Raw genomic sequence first — 24,406 nt, forward strand, 5'->3', positions numbered from 1 at the left:
TCTATTATATATACATACATTTTTCCCTTGTGTTTTGCCTTCATCTTAAAATATTTGAACAAATGACATAATCATTTAATCAAATTAAATCCGCTGTTACAGTTCTTTTTAAAAAATTCAAAAGTAAAATTAACCTTCAATTTTTATTTTTCAAATCTGCAAAAAAGCTGATGTTTTCAAAGTATCAGTATGGTAAAGTTCATTTACACAGCAATCTACCAAAATCCTCTAATAAGCAGCACTTCCCTAGTTTCACTAGAATAATTTTGGTTGATATTCAAGATTATGACCCTGAGATATGGAAAGACCTGGATATTATTTAAATCTATAAAAGGATTTAATGATGCATGACTTTAGTGTTACATATATTTTATAATATTCACATTTTTTGAAAATGCATGGTATATGTAAGATAAGTAATTCTCAATTACAAAAATTTCCATTCTTAACCATGACAGATAAATTAGAATTTATTGAACCAGAAAACAAAATTAAATACCACAGAATTGTTTTTTTAAATAAAGAGGATACATATCACTGAGAGTATTTTGCCTTTATCCTAAAAACTGCATGAAGATCTAAAGAAAAATAAAAATCTGATTTTAACTTCTACGCATTATAAGTCTTTGGGCTTTCAAGTATTTCTTCTTCGAACTATATTAAACCAAACCACACACACACATTGTTTTGTTACTTAATATTGTCATTAAAAGCTTACAAATATTAAACTGAGTGATAAAAGGCTCCACATCTTTTAGTGTGAGCCAGTGGCACATCTTTTTCTCCCTAGTACCCCTAGAAGCACTAAAGAAACTTCTCCCTTTGGGCTGCTGGGAGGGACTCTCCACCCCAATTCTCTTTTCTGCAATGTTATCACGGCCAGCATTTATCAAAAGAACCTTCACATTCAGACCAGGACTTCACAGACGAGGAAAGGAGCACCCGCCTTGGTGAGTCCAGACAGAAATGAGCAATCACTGAGAAACGACGTTATTCCTGTGCCGCTCACATCTATGGGAGTATTAACATAGTGTTAAGAAACCTTTGGAGTCTATGTTAGAAATCAAAACACTACTATTTATATGATTAAACTATATCCCCTATTCCATACCACTGACTCACCAAAGAACATCTGGAACATAATCAGCTCCAAAACTGGAGAACTATATATAAAGACACTGCCCTTAATTTAGAAATTAAGGAAAAATATTGAAAGGCTAAAAAATGCAACACATTACCCATTTCTTTGGTACTTTTTATATCTCTTTGTAGTAAAACAGCTTGGAAGAGAAGGCATCAAGTATTATTCATGGTCGTCTTTAAAATTTAGTCACATTCCTTACCTTTCATTAGCTCTGTTTTAATAATACACTTAAAATATCTAATAAATAGTTTGCCTTACCTTTTGCATACACATGTCAGCTATTATGGACAGAGGTATTGTAAGGCTTAGTGCAAGTGTGCCTATCAGTGATGAGGTAAGAAAGCAGCCCCTAAAAAGAAAAAAGAAAATATACATTTCCATATCAAAAAAGTAAAAGAACCAAAGAAAAACAATGATCAGAAACTATCTATCTTACAACATAGGCAAGAGAGATCAGGAGCAAAAATAAAAGCTCAGGATGGACTAAGACATAATGAAAAATAAAGTTACTAAGATCATTCTTACAGTTTATCTTCAAATATTAAAAATCCAATATATAAGTATACAAATTTCAAAAGACTTTATGCTATTTTCTAGATCTGCTTACAGACGTTATTCAACTTTTGATGTATAGCTTATATTTTATTAACATTTTTAATAAAACTGTCAAAAGAGTTGTTATAGTTTTGTGATAATGATACTCAGCTAACAAAGGAAACAGCTATATTAAAATTTCAGGACAATACCTCATAACACAGACTTTAACAAAGTGATAAGCCAACAGGTGGGTCTGTCATTAAAGCAAAAATATCTCACCCTCATTAAAAATTAAAGTAGTCTTTAGATGTGTGCTGCTCTTTTGATTTGGCTTAATATCGGAAAAAAAGAACTTGAGTATTTTTCAGGGATATTTCCTTGTTGTTTTTCATTTTTCTAACAATTGTCCTAACAAAACCTAAGCTCTTCATTTTATTTTCACCTTGAACTATCAATGTTGGTATCAAATTTTGACAGATCAATTGCATATAATTTTATATAGTTGAAGGAAAAAAGTGAAGGAAAGCATTATATTGAATAGATATTTGGGTATATAAGAAGAAAATGAATTATAGGCCAAGATAAAACCATAATGTATATAATTAGGACTACAGACCCATGGAAATTATAGGCAAGTAAATTCTAGCTCAGTATATGTTAAGATTAACAATGCTGTCCTACAATAAAAGAGGCTATCTCTTGATAAAGTGTCACTTGAAGTATTCACCAGAGGCTGGACAATTGCTGGACAATTAGTTCTTATTGATGTGGTAAAGAAAACTCAAGCGCTAGTCCACTATTCATGAGCTGATCTGTGAAAAGAGGGTTCAGGGATCAAATATCATTTTTTTAAATTAAAAAAATTTTAAATTAATTAATTAATTTATTTATTGGCCACACTGCAAGACTTGCAGGCGGGATCTTAGTTGCAGGACCAGGAATCAAACCGGGGCCCCCACAGGGAAAGCGCTGAGTCCTAACCACTGGACCACCAGGGAATTCTCTTGTTTTTTTTTTTAATGCAGTATATGTTCTTAGAGATTTATAATGCAAAGTAGAATCACACTGAGTCTGAGATGAAGTATTAAAAACCCTGTTTGACTTATACCAGCTTTTCCCAATTTAGCTGATGGCTGAATACATCTGATTTATTTTTTTTAATTAATTAATTTACTTATTTATTTTTTGGCCGAGGCACGCGGCACGCAGGATCTTAGTTCCATAACCAGGGATCGAACCTGTGCCCCCTGCAGTGGAAGCGCAGAGTCCTAACCACCAGACCACCAGGGAATTCCCCATTTGATCTATTATTCATTCAACATGCTCCAGGAAATGCTAAGACAGAGGACTAGGTGGATAATCTCACATCTATACTAGCAGTACAATATATGGAGTTAACAGTGCACTTAAAAAATTTTTTTTCCAATGAACAATGAGTGACAAGTACACATCTTTAATTTCCAAAAAATTCACAACTGCACTTCTAAATCTTTAGTATACTACTCAGCACCTGATTATATATGCTGAAGTTTGTTGTCTATTTATAGTTAAACATACAATAATCTTGCCTTCCTAGAAAGAAATCATCATACACGCAAAGATTATGACTTCTGATTTAACTATTTTTAATGATCTAAAAAGGTATAAAATACATAGATATGCTCCTTATAACTGTTTTGAATTACCAACAACACCTAGAATTGAAGGGATATGAAGTTTGTTTCATTAATGATTAACTTACTGCTTTTGAATTGTAACCATAAGTACTCTTAAATGCTTGAGTGTAGAAGTATATCTGAAAAATAAACTTTTGAGGTCCTGCAAAATCCACCCCAGGTAAGGATAAACATAGCTTTGATCATAATATATGATCTTGAGTGTCCAGTTTAGTCAACAATAAACACTCATATACACAGTTGGAAATATACATTGTGTTCCTTCTGTAGAGAATAACTTTGCAATTCTCTCAAAATCAAAAGTCTACACGTTTGGGGCTTTCCTGGTGGCGCAGTGGTTGACAGTCTGCCTGCCGATGCAGGGGACACGGGTTCGTGCCCCGGTCCGGGAGGATCCCACGTGCCGCGGAGCGGCTGGGCCTGTGAGCCATGGCCGCTGGGCCTGCGTGTCCGGAGCCTGTGCTGCGCAGCGGGAGAACCCACAACAGTGAAAGGCCTGCGTACCGCAAAAAAAAAAAAGTCTACACGTTTGATTCAGTCTTTTCAGTATTTATCCTATAGAATACTTACATGTATATGCAAAAACATATATGAGGATGTTCAATGCCATATTATTTACAAAGCAGAAGACTACAAACTAAAATGTCTCTCAAGAAGGAACTGGTAAAACACATTATGTTCTATGCATTACGTTACATAATAGATTGGAGCATAACAGATTAGAGTACTACATAGGCTTTAAAAAAATGAATCTAGTGGCTGATATGTAAAGATTTACAAGACAGTAATTTGTGTATAGAATGATATCCATAGTTTGCATGTTAAAAATAAAACAAATTGGAGTGGGGAGGATTAAGAGACTGATAACACACTTCTGTATATACAGACAATTTTGCAGAAGGCTTAGAAGTTAATAGTGGTTGCCTCTGGGGAAAAGAAATGAAAATGTGGGGCAGAAGGGAGATTACCTTTTCATTGTAATCCATTTTGTACACTTTTGTATGGATTACTCTCTTAATTTAAAAAAAGTTAAATACAAAAAGAATAAAAATATTTCAAAACATGTTATTTATTATTTAACTATAAAATTTTCCAAGGGAGCAAACTCAGGAAAGCTCACATAACAGAGAGATTACATATGACACAACTCATATTCATTCAACCCCAAAGCCTACATTAAAATCTGCTGACATAATGAAACTCTAGTGTATATATTTATTAAAAATAACTCTCTCGATAAAGAATGAGAATTTTAGTATTTGTAAATTTGTGGTATAGTCCATGTTCATTATGAGTCTCAATGTAATACGAACCATACTAAACCTTTCTCTTGTCTAATATCCAAAAATTTTTAAAAATTACTTCTTTCAAATATGTAAAAACTCTTTGCTTTGAAATTTTCTAATCTAAGCTAAACTTAGAAAAGTAGGGAATACAAACTTCTGTTAAAATACAGTGAGTGCATAATTGTTTAAAGCATATGGTTCACCGGGTTGAACCCTATGAAACTGCCATCAAAAATGGTTTAAGATCAACAATTCCTTATGGTGCAACTAAGTTCAATCAAAACACTACCAGTAAGCAGTTTCATCTGCCCAGAACCAAGAGTGGAAAGAGGCAAGAGAAATGATAGAACAAAAGAATGAGACATATGGTATATATTAATATATAAAATAAAATATATAATTCTTTTTGGTTAAAAAAAAACGAGCACCTCAAATAATTTGTACAAAATGAGCAGATTTTGATATCAAAGAGTTTTAGATCAGCAAAGGAATTTAATTACACAAATTACTACATACAAAGTAAATCTTTAAGTACTACACGAAAGGGAGTGAGTACAGAGGATATCAAGAAAATAGAGATATTTCCTTAATTGGAGAGGGGAGAGAAATGTAGGCAGAGCATTAAGGAAGACTTGATGGAAAAGGCTATTTTTGTTGCAGTCTTTTGCAAGGGAAAACTAGTCAGTAGTCTTAAATGGTATATAATAAAATACATTTAGGAGTTTAGGTACAATTTGTGTTTCTTTTTAAGTTCATATTAGATGGAAACAGGAGTAAGTATTAAGCTCTCTATTTGAAGTTTTCTTAAACTCCATATATGATACTGCTGTCAAACTATTTTAAGATTATTATCATATATCAACATAGTTGATATTACAACATATCAAACTACGTTAAAATCTCAAGTTAATTGGAGCTTAGGGTTTATATATCTGCCTCACTCATATGAAAAGTCCTGAGAATAAACAAAACAAAAAAGTCTATGAGCAACCAAACAGACATTCCAAAGTCTCCTGAATAAGCAAAGTCCCCAGATTCTCACTTAGAATTCATGTATTCATACCTGGGATACACATCTCCTAAGTGTGACTGTCCATTAGATAATGATGCCTTTAATTAGCATAACACTCTACTTTCTAAAACATTCTATAAATTCAGATCATTCATATTCATTTATTCGTTCAGCAAAATTCACGAGCTCCTTCTATGTGCAAGCCACTACTCTATGCAATGGGTACACAGAAATTAAAAAAACAAAACACAGTTCCTGCTCTAATGGGGTTACTGTATTAAGCTATAAGTGTGTGGGGTGGGAAGGTGCACAGGAGGGGCCATCAGAAGACAGAAGAAATAGAAATGCTTAAACTAGCCAAAAGTCAGTAAACTCATAACTAATAAACCATAGGGTAATAAACAGTACATACCACAACCACAGGAACTCTGAGAGCACTGTTCCAATAAGGCCATTAATGATAATGCACATTAATACTACTTTATTGGGAAACTCAAAGTCCTCAAATCCAGTATAATGAAGTAAAAAGAAACCTGGCCATAAGAGCAGCAGATTAAAGAGACCTACAAAACCTAAACATGTATAGAAGAGAGAAAAGTTAGTAACTGTGATTTATTTCAATTTTCCAAACTTATAACTCTACAATAAGAAAACGTTAGATTTTGCACAAAGGGCTTCAACAGGTTTCCTTAACTGAAATTTCTGTTACTTTTTTTTTTTTTCCTGTTACTTTTGTTTTTAAGTAAGTCTTATGGAGAGATCAACACAAGAAAAAACTTTATCAAGCAACTGGTGATCACTGAGTCTTCAAGGTTCAACTATCCCACTGCATGGAGCAACTACTGCAGAACAAACCACTTAGAACAATTCAGAAAGAAGGGTTGCTAATCTTAGATTATAATAATGTAGTGTCCTAGAACTTAAAGGAATAACTGGTGCGTGTATGTGTGTGTGTATTCAGCCTAAATTATTAAGAGGAACTAGACGGTTTACTCTCTGATTCGAATCATATTTATGTTTAAAGCACCCGTGCTATGCTAGGAATAATGGAGGAGGGTCCCCTAAAAAGATAAAATTTTTGCTTCCCGCCTTCCCAAGAGCTCATAAGCTAGTCTGTGAGATTACACACATACGCCAATAGCTATTCAAGTATGAACTAAGCATGGACTATGTGTAAAGGAAGGCTATAATATTTAGTGGTTAAGTGTGTGCTCTGCCGTCTGATTGCCCTGGGTTCCAATCCCAGCTCTACCATTCACTAGTACTGTAATCTTTAGGCAAACTTTAGGCAAGATGCTCAACCTCTTATAAACCTCAGTTTTCCAATCTATAAGTGTAAAACAATATTTAATTAGGTTACTAGGAAGATTAGACAAACATAAAATACAACACAGTACATGGCATGGAGTAAACAGTTAATAAAGGCTAGCTATTATTATTATAGAAACGTAAGCTTATATAAGACTACAACATGTCAATGTAAAGAAAAAAATATTATAATCTTATAGTAGTTTTTATTGGACTTTGTATATAGTTTAACACCACAATTCCACTATGAGATCCAGAGGTAACTATAGAGCTTTCCTAAAAGAAAATTAAATTACAGTAGGTATGTATTTTATATCTGCTGCTAAATAATAAACTAGTATTTAGGATGCCTAGTTAAATCTTAATAGGGCTGGAGCACCTACTCTCATCTGCTGCTGAAGACTCACAAGACCTGCCTTCTCTGAAGGACTGTCTTGGACAGCAACCAAGTCTGCCTTTCCCCAGAAGTTCCCACCCCTCCCCACTCCACACCCTGCGCAGCCAAATCCTAATGGCTCTAGGCCAGGACAGCTCTGAGGAGTGCGTAGACACATTACCTGCTCCCACTGTGCTCCCTGCCCAGGGACCTGCAATGAGCTGGGCCACGCCTCAACTGTACCAGAGATCGCGTGGGTCTCTCCCCTTCTCTATTCTGCTCCTCTCACGCCCTTGCCAGTCTTTCCTGCAGAGCACCCCTTCAATGGATCTCCCGCACCAAATCCCCGTCTCATACCCTGCTTCTAGGAAACCCAACTTAAGTCACCTAGTGATAAAAATAAAAAGGAACAAAACAACACACGTACAGAAGGCTTGTATAGTATTAAAAAGCTGTTCTAATTAAAACAGCAAAATTTGGCATTATCAAGAACCAAATCTCTTTTCTGTTCCCTGAACTATGAAACCTATGAAAACCCATATTTAGTAACAACTTTTGGATCTAGAGATAAAAGATCCAAATCACTTCACCTGTTCTCTAGACCCTCCAGAAGGCAGCCACATGCACTTCTGCTCTTCCCTAAAGTGAACACTCCAGCACAATGGATCTACTCACTGTTCCCTGCTATGCTCTGCTCACATCCCAGTGCCGAAAGAACCCTCCACGTCCCAACCCTAACGACTACTTCCCCAATCCTATCTATTCTAAAGCCCATGTCAAATTCATATTGCTTTCCATATCATGGCACATATGAAGATTAACCAAGTTATATGTCTGTTACTACTCTCCAATAAGAGTAAATAAGCAATTTTTCTTGAAAGCTGCCAATCTTAAAAAAGAACACTGTAAAACATTAACATTTTAATGCATTCCAGATGGAATTTTCTATGACTTTAAAATAAGACATCATTAAAATTATCTTCATATTTAAAGTATACTTATTGAATTCTCTACTTGAAAGGAACTTGAGTGATCACCCAGTCTAGCAGCTTTTCAAAGGTTTTATTTTTGTTCATTTTTAGGTGAAGATATACAAACTATTTTTAGCAGAAAAATCATTTCTACAAATTAAATTATAATGCTAAAAAACCAACAAAGCAGAATTGCTCCAGCAGAAGCAGCAAAGGAGTCTGAGAACCAGACTCACACATGCAACGCCACCTCCTTCCAACCTTCCCAGGATCCTCCGTAAATCAGCTACTAACCTAGTCCAATCTTCTCATTTTCAGATGAGTATGAGATAAATGAAGTTATAACAGCTAGAGTCCATGTCTCCTGGTTCCCTGTAAGCTGCACTTTGAATTCTCATCACCATGCTTCTTTATCTATTGATATTCAGATATCTTTTGTAAGATATCTTGTCAATGTGTTCTTCTTTTGCAATCCTAGATATCACAAGTCCTTTACTGAGCTGATTTCAGGCAAAGGAGAATTTATAAATCATATTAGGCATTTACCAAAATTAAGAATTGATGCCAGAAACTATAACTGGATAATTTGAAAATCTATGTCATAAAAGAATCTGAGTCTTAAAGTGTAAATGGAAAACCTTCAAAAGACCTACAATTTTTAGTAAAAACAAGTACATAGACTGAAACAGTATTATACGTATCATTTTGGGGCAGTTTCCCCAATCTTACACTTCAAAAAAGGCAAAATGTATAATACAACAGGTATACACTCACATACTTATAACAGCATAACCTGTCATATCAGTGAGGAAAATATCTGATTCACAGGCTGAAGACATTAATTTGAAAAAGGTGTTAGAAGGAATTTCTTTACCTCACACTGAGGGAACGAGCGTTTCCTCACAGGTGCACAACTATGCAGAACAAGGTAAGAGAAAAACATTGAGATCGGACTTCATAATCTTTAAAATCTAATGGTTTTAAAGAATCATATGGGGGAGTGGGGAGGAAGACTTCCCTATTCCCTCCAAAAAACAAAAATGAAAACCCTAAGTTTATCATTCAGAGTAAATAGCCTCACAAGTTAAACATAGTCTTACCAAAGAACATTGGAATATCCAATTTATCTTCTCTGTCTACTTTTCTCTTGATCATAACAATATAGACAGCATAGAGCATGGCTCCAACAAGAGACCAAATGGAACCTGTAAAAATCAAGATAATAATTTAAAGCATCTGTTCATTAACTCATTTATCACACACTTATTTAAAATCTGACACAGTCAGCTCCTATTTCAAGAAATTAGTATTCAAATATGAAAAGATACAGTATAACCCACCTTATCCATGGCCTCCAGGAATATAGGCAGGAGTTTAAAGTATAAACAAATAAATGCAAAAACATTCACCTCAATGATCTAACCAATGTTATACATGTTATATTACCAACTTTTTGGTATTTAATTTTGAAATGCATACTTCATATTGTCCCCTACATAAGCAATTATGACACCTGACACAGCCAACTTAACAATGCTTCCTTCCCTCTCTAAGCTGTTGTTTATATTGTTCTCCCCACTATGTATAATTTTTAATATACATTCTACCACCATTTTCAAGACCCTATTAAAGTCCCACCACTGCCACCGAGCATCCTCTTTCTACTCCACTGAATTTCCATCCTTGTCTTCTATTTTAGATAATGTAATACTTACTATAGTTAAATATAGTGTTATTTTATTCTCTAGGGGCTTCATTTTGTTAATCATATATTATTGATTAAAATCAAAAACTCCTTGACAACTGCAAACACATAATGTATACTTTTTAATGTTCTAAAATATCTAACATAATGTAGGGTTCACAGTACCTGCATAATAAATATGGATTCTCTTTAATATATTAACTCGCAAGAACATTTAAGTAAGCCTTTAAAAACAGCTATATAAGGCTTCCCTGGTGGCGCAGTGGTTGAGAGTCTGCCTGCCGAGGCAGGGGACACGGGTTCGTGCCCCGGTCCGGGAAGATCCCACATGCCGCGGAGCGGCTGGGCCCATGAGCCATGGCCGCTGAGCCTGCGTGTCCGGAGCCTGTGCTCCGCAACGGGAGAGGCCACAGCAGTGAGAGGCCCGCGTACCGCAAAAAAACAAAACAAACAAACAATAAAAACAGCTGTTAAAGGTGCTATCTGCCAGGTGACCATATTCAATACTTTAATCAATTATCCAAAAGTCCAGTGTTTCATTAAATCTATTTATTATTACTATTACTACTAAACTATTTTTAAAAAGCAAAGGGAAAGCCTGTCAACAAAATCTCTCACACACACACAACAAATATATATATTGTTTTACACATACAGATCTGCTCTGGGTGAGAAAGAGGTAAGGCAGTTCAAGACACAGCTCCCTGGGCAGTAACCAGGAATAGTTTAGAAAGCACTGTTGTATTTAATAAACTTTAAATGTCTAAAGAAAGTATCCAGAAGGAGGGACTTCCCTGGTGGTCCAGCAGTTAAGACTCCACGCTCCCAATGCAGGGGGCCCAGGTTCAATACCTGGTCAGGGAGCTAGATCCTGCATGCTGCAACTAAAGATCCCACATGCCACAACTAAAGATTCCACATGCCGCAACTAAGATCCTGCATGCTTCAACTAATAGCCAGTGCAGCCAAGTAAATAAATAAATGAATATTTTTAAAAATAAATAAAAAATAAAGAAAGTATCCAGAAGGAAACCAGTTAAGCTAGATTTTGATTACCCTTCTTTTGTTAAATCTAAACAATGGATCAAAACCGACGTGTTTACTGTAGTAGTAACTGTTTCAGGCAAGAATCAAAAGTGAATGACAAAATTAGCAGGCAGGTACAAGCATGATGGATAGGATATATGTATAGCCTCAGTATCTCTTACAAGATGATTATTACTTACAAAGGGAAAAATCAGTAACCACACTGGAGCAACCTGACACACCACTTTAAAATTAATGTCACCAGTAATGGGACAAATCAACATCATATGCCTTCTGATATGATATACTTATCAGGACACAATATCACTTCCATGGTATTCTTGCCAAAAATGCACAACATAAATTTAACCATAAGGAAATATCAGACAAACTCAGATTGAAGGACATTCTACGAAACAAGTGGACAGTATCCTCCAAAAATATTAAAGTTATGAAAGACAAGAAAAGACTGAGGGATAGTTCCAGAGTAAAGAAAACTAAGGAAACATGACAACTAAATGCAACAAATGATGTTGGACCAGGAAAAGAACATTAGTGGAAAAAATGGTGAAATCTGAAAAGGATCTACAGACTAAATAAAAATTGTTGTAATCACTGTTAATTCCTGATTTTTAAACCTGTACTGTAGTTACGTACATTGTAAATAGTTAAGAGAATCGGGGGGAGTGCTATATGAGAGTTCTGTGAAATATTTTTTAATTTTTTTACATTATTTCCAAAGGAAAAGTTAAAGAAAAAAAGGCCTTGTTAGTGCTCACCCTGTGTGTGTGTGTGTGTGTGTGTGTGTGTGTGTGCACGCATGTGTGTGGACATGCACATGCATGATGACATGCACAGAACTTTTCTTGTATACTCTAACAGAAAGAATGCAGAATCAGATACTTACCTATTGGGTCTCTTCCAGCAGATTTTTCAGACTCTGACAGGTTTACCAGCACAACACCTCCGATGCTATGAGAATAACAGTCATTACTGACAAGTAAAATAATAAATTGCTTCAAAAGACTAACCTCAAAGATCAAAATTGTTTACAAGTAATAAAGACTAATCTCAACTTTGGGTAAAACTATCAAAGAATTAATGATTTAGTTAATAATATCTAACAATATTATCAGTATAGTATAAGTGCTATACTTATATTAACTCATTTAATCCACATAAAATGCCCAATATTACCTTATAAGGAAGGGATTATTATTATTATCATTCCCATTGTACACATGAGAAAATTATACATAACGCACAAAGAAATGAAGTAACTTGACCAAAATCACACAGCTGGGATTGAAACGCAGGCAGTCTACTTCCAGAGTTCAGTGTTCTTACCTGCTATGCTATCTTCTGCCTTTCAATTAGGAAAAAATTAACCAACTTGTCATTCCTCTTCCAATCTTTTTTGGCAATGTACAAATATCAAAACCCATATAAACCTAGCAATGGCACTAACTCTCACTGGTAAAACCAAAATTAATGGTAAAACTATCCTTAAATATTTAAATAATTAAATTAATCCCATTATTTTAATGTAAAAATAAGACCAAATTAAGGATGTAGAGAAATCAAGAGGTTATTCCTTCATTCAACTGTTGCTTATTGAGCTAAACTTCAGGTTAAGCAATGAACAAGAGAGATGTGGTTCCTGTCCTCATGCAGCCTTATACTGTCTTTCTATTTCTATGTATCTTTCTACTTTTATTAAGACAATGAAAAGTTAGAAATAGGCATGAATTTTGAACAAAGTTGGATAAACCTCATCACTTCCCTATGACAAATATACTGTATTTCCCTAATGCAAAAATATGTTTGGCTAAAACATGGGCCAATCATGCAAAAAGAATAAATTCCTAGCGTCCATAGTCTAAATGGTAAATTAGTTGGTTCAACCAGATTGCCCATGGAAACTACCATGGTCAAGTTACCCTTATATCTAAAAGAGAGAAACACCACTTATGTGACTGCCAAGTGCCAGTCTCTACGATAATCACTTTCTATATACATCCCTCCAAACTTTAAAACAAGACTGCAAAGTAGTAGATGATATTATCATCATTTTGTCATCTAGGAAATCCTCTCAGAGAGTTTAGGGCAAGTGCCCAGGGGCAAAAAGCAGAGCTCTGATTCAAACCCAGCTCTGACAGTTCAGAAACACTAATCTTTCTGGTAAATTATTCTGCTACCTTCTCTGATTTCTAATTTTCTCTCACAAAAACAACAGCTTCATAAAACCAACATGTCTTTTTTGAGTATTGACTGTGAGCAAAGCTTTATGCTAGGCCTTTGATGACACACAGAAGTAGAAAACAAGGTTCTGACCTTCAAGTGTTTATAATCTCGTAGGGATACAAAGTTAAATAAAGTAAAAGATTTAAGTTAGTCATTAATGATACTTATGTATTGTGTTACAAACAGTAATACAAAATTGCCAGATAATTTATACAGAAATAATTGAAAGATTGAGGCTGAGACAATCAGAGAAGACTGCAGGTTAGATTTCTAGAAGTGGGAGAAGTGAAAACTAAAAACTAAACAAAAAAGGGAACTTGTTTTAGGAAAAGGAAACAGAAACTTGGGAGCTTATGAGGATTAACATGCAGTTAAACGTGAATGTCAGTACAATACTTAGCAGTCCACAGTCGCATGAACGGGAACCAAAGCTGCTCTGGGGTCCTCCCTCCAGTTACCCTTCCCAGGAAGGTTTCAAAAACTAGCCAAGGATGTGATGCAGAGCTGAGTAGCATAATGTCCCCTTAAAACCTTTTATCCTCATCTATCTTTGCCTATACATTATATTATAATATAAACTATCGTCTATCATTACCAGAAATGCTTTAAACATTGCATTTTTAAGCAGAATAAACTAGCTATTACACTATATTCTTACCTTAAAATTACAGCTAATAGTTTAGAAAGAGTAAATCTATCTCCACTGTTACTTGGAAACATTGCAGCAAGGATTAAGGTAAAAAGTCCTATGGAGAGAAAAGGATAAAAAAAAAGATACATTAGCTTAAATACTGTCAAAATTATTTATTACCAACTTGACTGTTTAAATAAGTTAATTAGACACCTAACTTTTAAACTAATTTTTGTCATTTTTAAATGACTAAGAATAAGACTGCAGTTACCTAGGCTGAAATGTTCAGAGATCACACATAAAAACAGCCTCCAAATGAAACCATGTTTATTTCAACAGTACAGATCAAGTACAGTCCTATTTATTTTAAAACTAATAAGAGAGTTAAACTGAGCATTCAGAGTAACATTCTGACCTCATCATAATCAAGCATGTGAACTAAAGTTATTTTTACAGCTTCAAAAATACTTTTTTATCTTCCAGATTTGGAAGGTGATTCAATTTTAAAAATAAAACACCTTTCATAGGGCAAATTATAGTTATGAAATAAGCAATTACATTTAGCCAAAGGGTTGAAAAAAAGATCTTTAGAAAGAATACGTGAAAGGAAAGATAGTTACAATACAGAGTCAGCCTATAAAACTTTAATATATTGTTGTATAAAAAATACTGTAAAGTATTGGAAGGAATATAAATAGCACAAGGCTATGGCACAAAATTTAAAGATTAAATAGTAGTTATACCAATATACATTAGAAAGAATGAAATAATTTAAAACAAGATAAAAATATATGTATATGTACACATATATATCAGAAATAGGTCTTGAGTTATAATACAGATTTTGAAGACAAATTTCTTACCAGAAGTTGAGGACAAAATATTAACTATAGCAACTTTTGTGTCTGAAAGTGCTTCTTGATATGACAAATTTGCCAAAAACCACTAAAGAAATAGAAAATAAAGTGAAACCTAATAAATGACTTTTTATATTTGTCATTATAATTTATAGTCCCCTCCTTTTTTTCTCCCTCTAAATACTGCTATCATAAGTTTTAAAATCTGCTTTGTACTGAAAAGTCACAGGCCCAAAAAGAAGACAAACATTTATATCAGACCTAATATCTTTGCTATCCAATTTCCCTTAAGAAATTAACAACAGTTGGTTAAAAATTAGCACTGGTCAGGCTTTTTTAAAAATTAGGGTAAATTTAATATCAAATCAACATTGAAATTTGCTTTATCCAAGCACTGATAGTACTCTATTAAGTTTATCTAAATCAAATTTAGGCTGGGGGGAATTCTCAAACATTAAAATACGTACAGATGAATATAACATGATGAGAAATCGATTGAACAAGGTGATGCCTAAGGGGATGGATGGAACTAGCCAGATCGATAGACAAAAGGTTATACTCACTTTGGAAATTTTTAAATGTCCAAGAAATTGTGAATTTACTGGCTAACTGTGATTGTTTCTCTGATTCTCAGTTTTGAGAGATAATATAAAGAGGTCTCATAACTTTGAATATAATGAAGGAAGTTTTCCAGCTATGAGGATTTTTTTTTTCTTTTTTCCCTTTTGCTTGTCTAGGCTAGGTTATTCTTATATTCCCAACCCTGTGCCTACTTTGATTTACAGAATAAGAAATAGGACCTCTTTTGATGTAGCCTGGTGTGTGTGTGTGTGTGTGCGTGTGCGTGTGTGTGTGTGTGTGTGCGCGTGCGTGCATCCAAAGTTCATTTATTTTTACTGCTATCAGATAATCTAATACAGTTTACCACAACTCATCCATTTTTCTGTTGATGAACACTTTTTGACTATTTCAAACAATGTTACCAAGAATATTCTAGCATATGCCGCCTGGGGCATATGTGCATGAGTGCCCCTAATGTAGTATATACTAAGAAGCAGATTGCTGGGTCAAAGTAAATTAACTGCTTGTCTAACTGTTTTCTGTTACTTAAACAGACTGACTGGATAATCATATTCTACTGGAGAATGACTTGTCTCTATTAAGGGAGGGACATCTCTTGATATCTCTCAGAACTTGTAGTTAAGTGAGAAGTACAGTTATTAGCATTTATATTTCAAAGAAGCAGTAGAGACACATGATCTTAGAGCTAGATCTTACTGCTAGGAGGCAGCAGATGGCTGAGTGTCTAGAAGTCTTCATTCAGTATACACTGTACTCAAAGCTAAAGCCAGACTCTGATTCCATCTGTAGTCCTTTGACTTCCTAATTTCACTTGACTATCTAAATAAGAAAATGAGGTTAGCAACTGGTAAGATGGGCAATATAAAATATATATGACAATAGGGGCCACAATCTGCTTGCAGTTGAAGTGCTAAAAAAGAAGCAGAGGGCTTCCCTGGTGGCGCAGTGGTTGAGAGTCCATCTGCCGATGCAGGGGACACGGGTTCGTGCCCCGGTCCGGGAAGATCCCACATGCCGCGGAGCGGCTGGGCCCGTGAGCCATGGCCGCTGGGCCTGTGCATCCGGAGCCTGTGCTCTGCAACGGGAGAGGCCACAACAGTGACGGGCCCGCGTACCGAAAAAAAAAAGCAGCAGAAGATTCTGCCCTTAATTATCTTTTGGAGATTCTCTACAAGAATAGGCCATGCTTGTGGGGTGATAATTAGCTTTCTTGACCCACTTTCCTTACCACTTTAATACTTAAATACTGTGCTCATTTTCCAAACAATCTTACTGGTCTCTGCTAATGTGAGATAAAGAAATAAAAACAGACAACTTAGATTGCAGGAATTCAAAGAGTATAACTACTCATCATTAGCTATGAACTCTTTCCAGAAAGATCTTCCCATTCTCCAGCTCTCCCCAAACTCCATTCTTTGGCTTTCAAACCCAAGGCAGCCTCATCACAAAAGAAGACCATCTCAACTGCCCTCTGGTAAAAATTATCTTTACAATGTTTCCTTTCATTATTCCAGAGTTGAGGACAACCACTTACTAATAATTAAGCTGTCACAAATAATTTATATAGTATTTCATTATTTCATGAGTGATAATTCATTTTAAAATTAGCATAAAAGCCTGTATGACCTAAATTACATCTTACAGAAAAAATTAAAACACCATAAGTCCTAACGAGACAAGAATTAAAGGACTGGCAAATACAGTAATCATTAACTCCTTTTGACCTACAATGTACTATACATTAGCCACTAGCCACATGTGACTACTAAGCAAATGAAATATGGCTACATTGAATTGAAATGTTTAGAAATTGAAATAAAAACTGAAATTGAAATGAAACACAAAAAGAAATTGAAATGAAATAGAAATTGAAATGTTTAAAAGTTGAAATGTTTAGAAGATTTTAGTACAAAGAATGTAAACTATCTCATCAATAATTTTTATAATGATAATATTTTGAAGTGTTTTACATATAGTGGGTTAAATAAAAATATAGTATTAAGGGACTTCCCTGGTGGCGCAGTAGTTAAGAATCTGCCTGCTAATACAGGGGACATGGGTTCTAGCCCTGGTCTGGGAAGATCCCACATGCCCCGGATCAACTAACCCGTGTGCCACAACTACTGAGTCGGCGCTCTAGAGCCCGCGAGACACAACTACTGAGCCTGCATGCCACAACTACTGAAGCCCACGTGCCTAGAGCCCGTGCTCCGCAACAGGAGAAGCCACCACAATGAGAAGCTCCGCACTGCAACGAAGAGTAACCCCCACTCGCCGCAACTAGAGAAAGCCCGCGCGTAGCAACGAAGACCCAACACAACCAAATAAATTAATCAAAAAAAATATATATATATAGTATTAAAAGTAACTTGTTTCTCTCTCTTTTTTTTAATGTGGCTACTAGAAAATTTAAAAATACCTATGTGACCTGCATTTGCACATTATATTTCTATTGAACAGCATTGCTCTAGAGCTCATCCAAGCTTATCACTCTATTAAGTCAGGTTTCCAAAAAGACCTGGACTATATTACTCTGACTTTCTACAGAAATGCCTTTACTTAAGATTAACACAGCTCCCTGCTCTTATAACTTACTTAAGGTTGATTTTTCAAAAAAGACTATTAAAGGTGGAAGCAACGTAAGTGTACATCAATGGATGAATGGATAAACAAAATGTGGTATATACACACAGTGGAATATTACATAGCCTTAAAAAGGAAAAATATTCTGACACATGCTACAAAGATGAACCTTAAAGACACTGTGCTAAGTGAAATAAGCCAGTCACCAAAGGAAAAATACTGTATAATTCCATTCATATGAGGTGCACAGAGCAGTCAAATTCACAGAGACAGAAAGTAGAACGGTGGCTGTCAAGAGCTAGGGAGGTGGGAAAGAGAAGTTGTCATTTAATGGGTATAGTTTTAGTTTTGCAAGATGAAAAAGTTCTGATAGTGGTGATGGTTGCAAAACAGTGTGAATGTATTTAATGCCAATGAACTGTACACTTAAAAAGAGTCAAAACAGTAAGTTTTATGGTAGGTATATTTTACCACAATTTTTCTAAAAGGCTGTTATCTGTACGTATCTACCTATAAATCTGCTATACGGAATAGTGCCTTTCTACATAAGAACCTATGAAATATATTCTCTCAGTTTTGAGTTAGGAAAAGTTTATTTTATCAATAGATGACAAACTGTGTAACTCAGGAAGTTTTCCTTTTTTCCTTTTGCCCATTTGTCTAGAGATGAATTGTGTGCTTTCTTTCTTTCTTTCAATGGAAGTTCCTGATATAATCAACCCATTCCACAGCCAGTTTGCACCCTACACAGACATTATCTGTTTAGTCTGGCTCTTATCCACCGTTCCTTTTTAAACTTTTACTTTATAGATCCTTTTATCGTGTTTCCCCTCAAGTCTCCTTTAAAAATTAGGAGATATAATTAATAAATCTTAGTCTTGCCTTATTTAAAACAAGCAAACTGAAATCACAATAGCATAATCCAAATATATGAGCCTTTAAATTAACTTTATTACATATGTAATTATCATATTACAACTCCCAAAGATTCTTTTATTTGTACTCCTGAATATATTAATCAAGGTATCACTAAAACAGAGGTTATTCAGTTAGAGGATGGTGAAAAATTGGCTATGCAGTAAATATGAGAGGCAAAACTGTAAAGTAAAAAAATCTTATAATCAGGCTAATAATATTGACATTAGCATTGTATCACCTAGTGGTTTAAAATGCTCAGTATAAATTTGAACCTTAAAGGCCCATACTAAACCACCTTGGAATAGTCTACTTCCAATGATACATATAGAAAAGAGCACTGAAATTCATTTTTTTAATTGTAAATCAGAGTTTACTAACTCAGACAAGTTATCTAATCCCAGATTAGCCCAAAATAATATTTTATTTGCTATATGAATATTTTATTGAAACATTAAGCATATTTTTGTTTCTATATTAAAATAATTAAGAAGCCATAAACAAAATTATAAGAAACAATGAAAAAATGTTTACTATGAGTACTTATAAAATATTTGACCACATTTATATGAATTTAAAATAAAACCTCAAAAGGACTTATTTGAAGAAATTAATGCAATCAATGCAAACTCTTATCTGGACATTTACTAGTGCTTGTATATATCATAGTGTGAAATAACTCTATTCGTTATTCTGACCATAAGGCAATGTCAAATTCTAAATATACATGACTGGTTGTAGTGTATAGTATTTATTGAATTCTTTTACGTATGCCTAGTATTTATTACTTTTAACACTCTAATTTCCCTATGATAGCAGATAACAGAGTTTAAAGTCATGACTAAAGCAACCTAATAGTCTTAAACTTTAATACTATATTGTTGGTATGTCTACTGTCTTAAAAGTCAAATTCCAAACATATAATAAAGAGAAGACTTACCACAAAGCAAAAAAAAAAGCTAATTTTTGCTACTTGAGTTGCAGTTAGTTTCCCCACAGTTTTGAGTAAGGATTCTTGTTCTTTCACGGTAGGATATGACATGCGAGACAACTTAGCTTCCAATGCATGGCTTGATGGAAGCTGTCGAATCTCCATGATATTACTAAACCTTACACGAGACTTTTTGGGAGCTTGAAAGGAAAAGTAAAGTAGAAAATCATTAAATGTTTCCCCTCGCATCCAAAAAATGTCACAAGTTTTAATTTACTTATAAATGCATATTATTTAACCCATCTATAATCATATTTGAACAGTCAAAAAAACCAGTTAAATTATTACATGGGACAGCTCTGCTCATTCAAAAGAGTTGGTGGGAAAAATGTTTCCATCTATAAAAAATTTTGAAGGTTTTAAAATGAGACCAATATTCAACAAAGTTTCAAACAACTGCCTGGTTCAGGATTATAGTATGATTATTATTTTAGCATTTACAGTAAAAGTTTATTTGGATTTTTCCTCATAGATATCCAATTTATGAGAATTATTTTCCTGGTCAAGCACACAGAACATTCTTCTGTAGTTCCATTCCTTGAAAGAGAATATCATGGATGAATACTGTGTGTTACATTGAAGCTGGCATTCTTTACCATGTTCAAAGAACCAGCAAAACTCCTGTAATTTGCTATCAAGGTCTTTGATGGCCTGGTTGAAGAGGATACTGTTCATTAATAAATGTATCTATATATACATAATAACACCATAGAGATTTCTGGTATTTGGAAGTTATTTCCATTGAATTAATAAAAACGTCCAGTCAACTGGACAACTACAGGCTGAGCCAACACCACTGGAACAGAAGAACAGCCAGGTGATCCAAGGCAACCCACAGAACCACTAAGTTTTGGGATGGCTTAAATGAAGCTAAAACTTCCACCCACTTCTAAGTTTTGCTTACATTTTTCAGTATCAGTGTTTGTGTTCTCAGGTTTTTCACTCGGAAGATCATGAAATTTCACAGGAACATAAAGAGGTTCACTCTGGAATGCAGCAAAAACAGGAACAAATATAAACAAGTATAATAGCTGATATACTGGCTAAATTTAAGTGGATGGTATATAGACACAGATACCACCCAAAACAGGACTGTTCACCACCATGTTTATACAGCATAATTTTCCCAAAATGCATTTTCAAGACTTATATAGGAAACTCAAATGATCCACCCAGGTACAATGACAGAAAGAATCAATTTAAAGCTTAGAAATGTAATCACACAGCACTGGCACATTATGATATTTAATTTTTAAATGTCATAAAAACAGACCTCTCTCAGCTAACAGATTATCTGCCATTCCTTTTCATTCATTCTTTTAACATATACATATTGAGCTCCTACTATGTCAGGTGCTGTTCTAGGTCCTAGGGATATAAGAGCGAATAGAGACAAAGTCTCTGTCCTCAGTGATATAAAATAATCTAGTGATAGACAACAGAATTAAAGCCAGGTTTGTCTAACCATGCTCTAAAAGTCTACATTTTTAAGTGGTTCTAAATCCCCCAAATGTTTTTGTAAATGTTCTTCAGATGATCTGTATTTAAGGCATAATTCTGTTAATTTAAGAAACAAGGCTGTTTCTTAAATTAACATAAAGTATTTTTTATTTCTTTAATTTATCTTTAACTCCTGATACAGACTCTGCCAATGAAAAATATTCAGTAAATGAAGAGACAATAGGATTTGGAAATAGATGGAGTCTCATTGTTGCATTGAACTTTTCATCATAGCATTTGGCCTAGAATAATTTGACATGTCCATTTTACAGATAATAGAAAAAAATAGTAGAAGAGTAGGCTGCCATCTCAACTCTGTCTTCTACACTGATAGAGACAACTGATATTAGTCTTGTTTTTGTTTTTTTCTGTTTTTTGTTTGTTTGTTTTTTTGGCCGCACAGCGAGGCTTGCAGGATCTTAGTCCCCCAACCAGGGATCAAACCCGCGCTCTCTGTAGTGAAAGCGCAGAGTCCTAACCACTGAACCACCAGGGAATTAGTCTTGTTGATCCTTAGGATCCCAGAGAAAAGAAATGAAATTTTTTCTAGGCTTCACAAACCATTCACAGCACCCGGTAAGCTACCTTGCAAGCAACTGTAGTTCTAAAAGTCAGAGAAACAAAAAACTGTACTGTCAGTAAGGTCACCAAGCTAGTGCTTCATAAATTGGTTATTAAATTTTAGAGTTGACTTTAAAATTTTTCCCAGATAGAATGCCACATTTGGAATAATATATTTTAAAGAGACGCCTTAGTAATGGTGTAAAAAGAATAGATTTTTACATATTCTCTCTCCAACAAGATAATAAATGCTTAAATACAGCGACTGATAATTCCTTCATATGCTTGCTTATTATCTATCTCCCTCCCTTCCCCGAACACACACTCTCACACACTAGAACATAAGCTGTATTTTGAGAGTCTAGAACAAGTGTTTAACATACATTAAGTGCTCTTAAAAATTTGTGAAATGAATAAGCAAACTGCTTATAGAGTCTCAGTGTCAAGTAAATGTATTTGTTTCTAAGTGGTAATAATATAATAACAAACATGAAGTGACAAAGTTGGTAAGAAACAAAGGACAAAGGACTTCCTTTACTATTTTCAGTCCTTAACTAATTTCCTATTCCCTTCTCTCCCCAGAGGTGGCTGAATTGCTTACTTTTAGGTCTCAGGTATCTCTAAGAAAGTACCAAATTACAACTCTCATGGAGAGCAGCCAACATTGAGATATATTTTTATTTTAATATAGCTGTGGTGCTATCAACGCTATTTCAGTCCTTCCCGCCATGGTCAACTCCACCCGCTCTCTTCCTGAGGAGAAAAGAAACACTTACCAAAGAACTATTCATAGTTGTATCTGTTGTACAAGCAGCAAAGTAACCTTCAGCATCTGCAAACTACAAATAATGAGACATGAAATTCAATTAACCTCATGAAATAAAGTAGAACTAATGTGAGTCACAGCTCAAAGGAACAAAACCAAAAATCCAGAGCAGACCTATAAGGGTATAATCATTATTTTTTTTTTAAAGACACCAATTGTACTTGAACATTTGTTACTTTTTTTAAAAATTAATTAATTAATTTATTTATTTTGGGCTGTGTTGGGTCTTCGTTTCTGTGCGAGGGCTTTCTCTAGTTGTGGCAAGCAGGGGCCACTCTTCATCGTGGTGCGCAGGCCCCTCACTATCGCAGCCTCTCTTGTTGCAGAGCACAGGCTCCAGACACACACGCTCAGTAGTTGTGGCTCACGGGCCCAGCCGCTCCGCGGCATGTGGGATCCTCCCAGACCAGGGCTTGAACCCACATCCCCTGCACTAGCAGGCAGACTCTCAACCACTGCGCCACCAGGGAAGCCCTATAATCATTATTAATAATAACAGCAGCTAATGCCAAGTACTCAACCATGTAAGGTGAGTATTATCATCTTTATTTTATTGATGAAGAAATTGAGGATAAGAAATTTCATCTAAGTAACAGAACTAGGATTAAAGCCCAGTTTAGTCTAACTCTGAACTTAAGCCCTTTTCACAATATTATAATAACATTTCAGATCACCAGGGAGAGGATGGGTGGGTTAGTGAAGAAGACAAATAACATCTTAGCATTATCATGATAACAGTGTTAACCTCAATAATCCCCTAAATGGATTGACACTGGACCACTTTGAGCACCACTGTGCTAGTGCTGTAAAAGTATGCTTTTATTCACACCCACAACTACCCTATCATTTATCCCTGCTTAAAGTTTGAAGAGGTTAAATAACTTGCTAAAGATCACACAATCAGCAAGTGACAGAACAAGATTCAAACACCAGAAGCCCATGCCCTTAAAAAACCCTTATAAATCAGTAAGAAAGAGTCAATGTAGAAAAATGGACAAGATATGGACAACTCACAAGAGAATTCTACTGTGCAACAAATATATGAAAAACTAACCAAAAACACACAGATTAAACAAGATACCACTGTCTACCTATCATATTGGCAAAGCATTAGGGTTTTGCTAACAGTTCAATCTCATGCACTGCTAACAGACATGAATCAGGTGCAATTACTGTAGATGATAATTTAGCAAAAGGAATCAAAAGCTATATAATGACATTACTGTTTTATCCAGCAATTATACTTTTAGGAATTTATCCTAAGTAAATAACTACAGATGTGTACAAAGACATTCCTATTGAATTACAACAAAAGAGAAAGTGAAGGGACTTCCCTGGTGGCGTAGTGGTTAAGAATCCGCCTGCCAATGCAGGGGACACGGGTTCAAGCCCTGGTCCGGGAAGATCCCACATGCCGTGGAGCAACGAAGCCCGTGCGCCACAACTACTGAGCGTGTGCTCTAGAGCCCGTAAGTCACAACTACTGAGCCTGTATGCCACAACTACTGAAGCCCACGTACCTAGAGCCTGTGCTCCACAACAAGAGAAGCCACCGCAATGAGAAGCCCGTGCACTGCAATGAAGAGTAGACCCCGCTCGCTGCAACTAGAGAAAGCCTGCGTGCAGCAACAAAGACCCAACGCAGCCAAAAATAAAAATAAATAAATTTATTTAA

General features: G+C 35.1%; 1 protein-coding gene across 10 annotated transcripts in view; it reads right to left on the reverse strand.

Annotated features, from left to right (window-relative positions):
• SLC35F5 (solute carrier family 35 member F5) overlaps nt 1-24,406 on the reverse strand; it is a 129,754-nt gene that overhangs the window by 94,173 nt on the left and 11,175 nt on the right. For 6 of the 10 annotated variants that reach the window (XM_073807776.1, XM_019931910.3, XM_073807774.1 and 3 more), the window contains 9 exons: nt 22,682-22,744; nt 20,749-20,830; nt 19,794-19,984; nt 14,780-14,861; nt 13,944-14,031; nt 11,949-12,013; nt 9,411-9,515; nt 6,068-6,227; nt 1,403-1,493 (listed from right to left, as the gene is read on the reverse strand). In XM_073807776.1, the coding sequence (XP_073663877.1) occupies nt 1,403-1,493; nt 6,068-6,227; nt 9,411-9,515; nt 11,949-12,013; nt 13,944-14,031; nt 14,780-14,861; nt 19,794-19,984; nt 20,749-20,830; nt 22,682-22,744 (927 nt within the window). Of the gene's footprint in view, nt 1-1,402; nt 1,494-6,067; nt 6,228-8,604; nt 8,811-9,410; nt 9,516-11,945; nt 12,014-13,943; nt 14,032-14,779; nt 14,862-14,913; nt 16,175-19,793; nt 19,985-20,748; nt 20,831-22,681; nt 22,745-24,406 lie in introns of those variants that run through there. The other 4 variants (XM_073807778.1, XM_073807777.1, XM_073807779.1 and 1 more) reach the window with 4 other exon arrangements.

Source organism: Tursiops truncatus, chromosome 7, assembly GCF_011762595.2.
Source record: "Tursiops truncatus isolate mTurTru1 chromosome 7, mTurTru1.mat.Y, whole genome shotgun sequence".
Classification (NCBI taxonomy): domain Eukaryota; kingdom Metazoa; phylum Chordata; class Mammalia; order Artiodactyla; family Delphinidae; genus Tursiops; species Tursiops truncatus.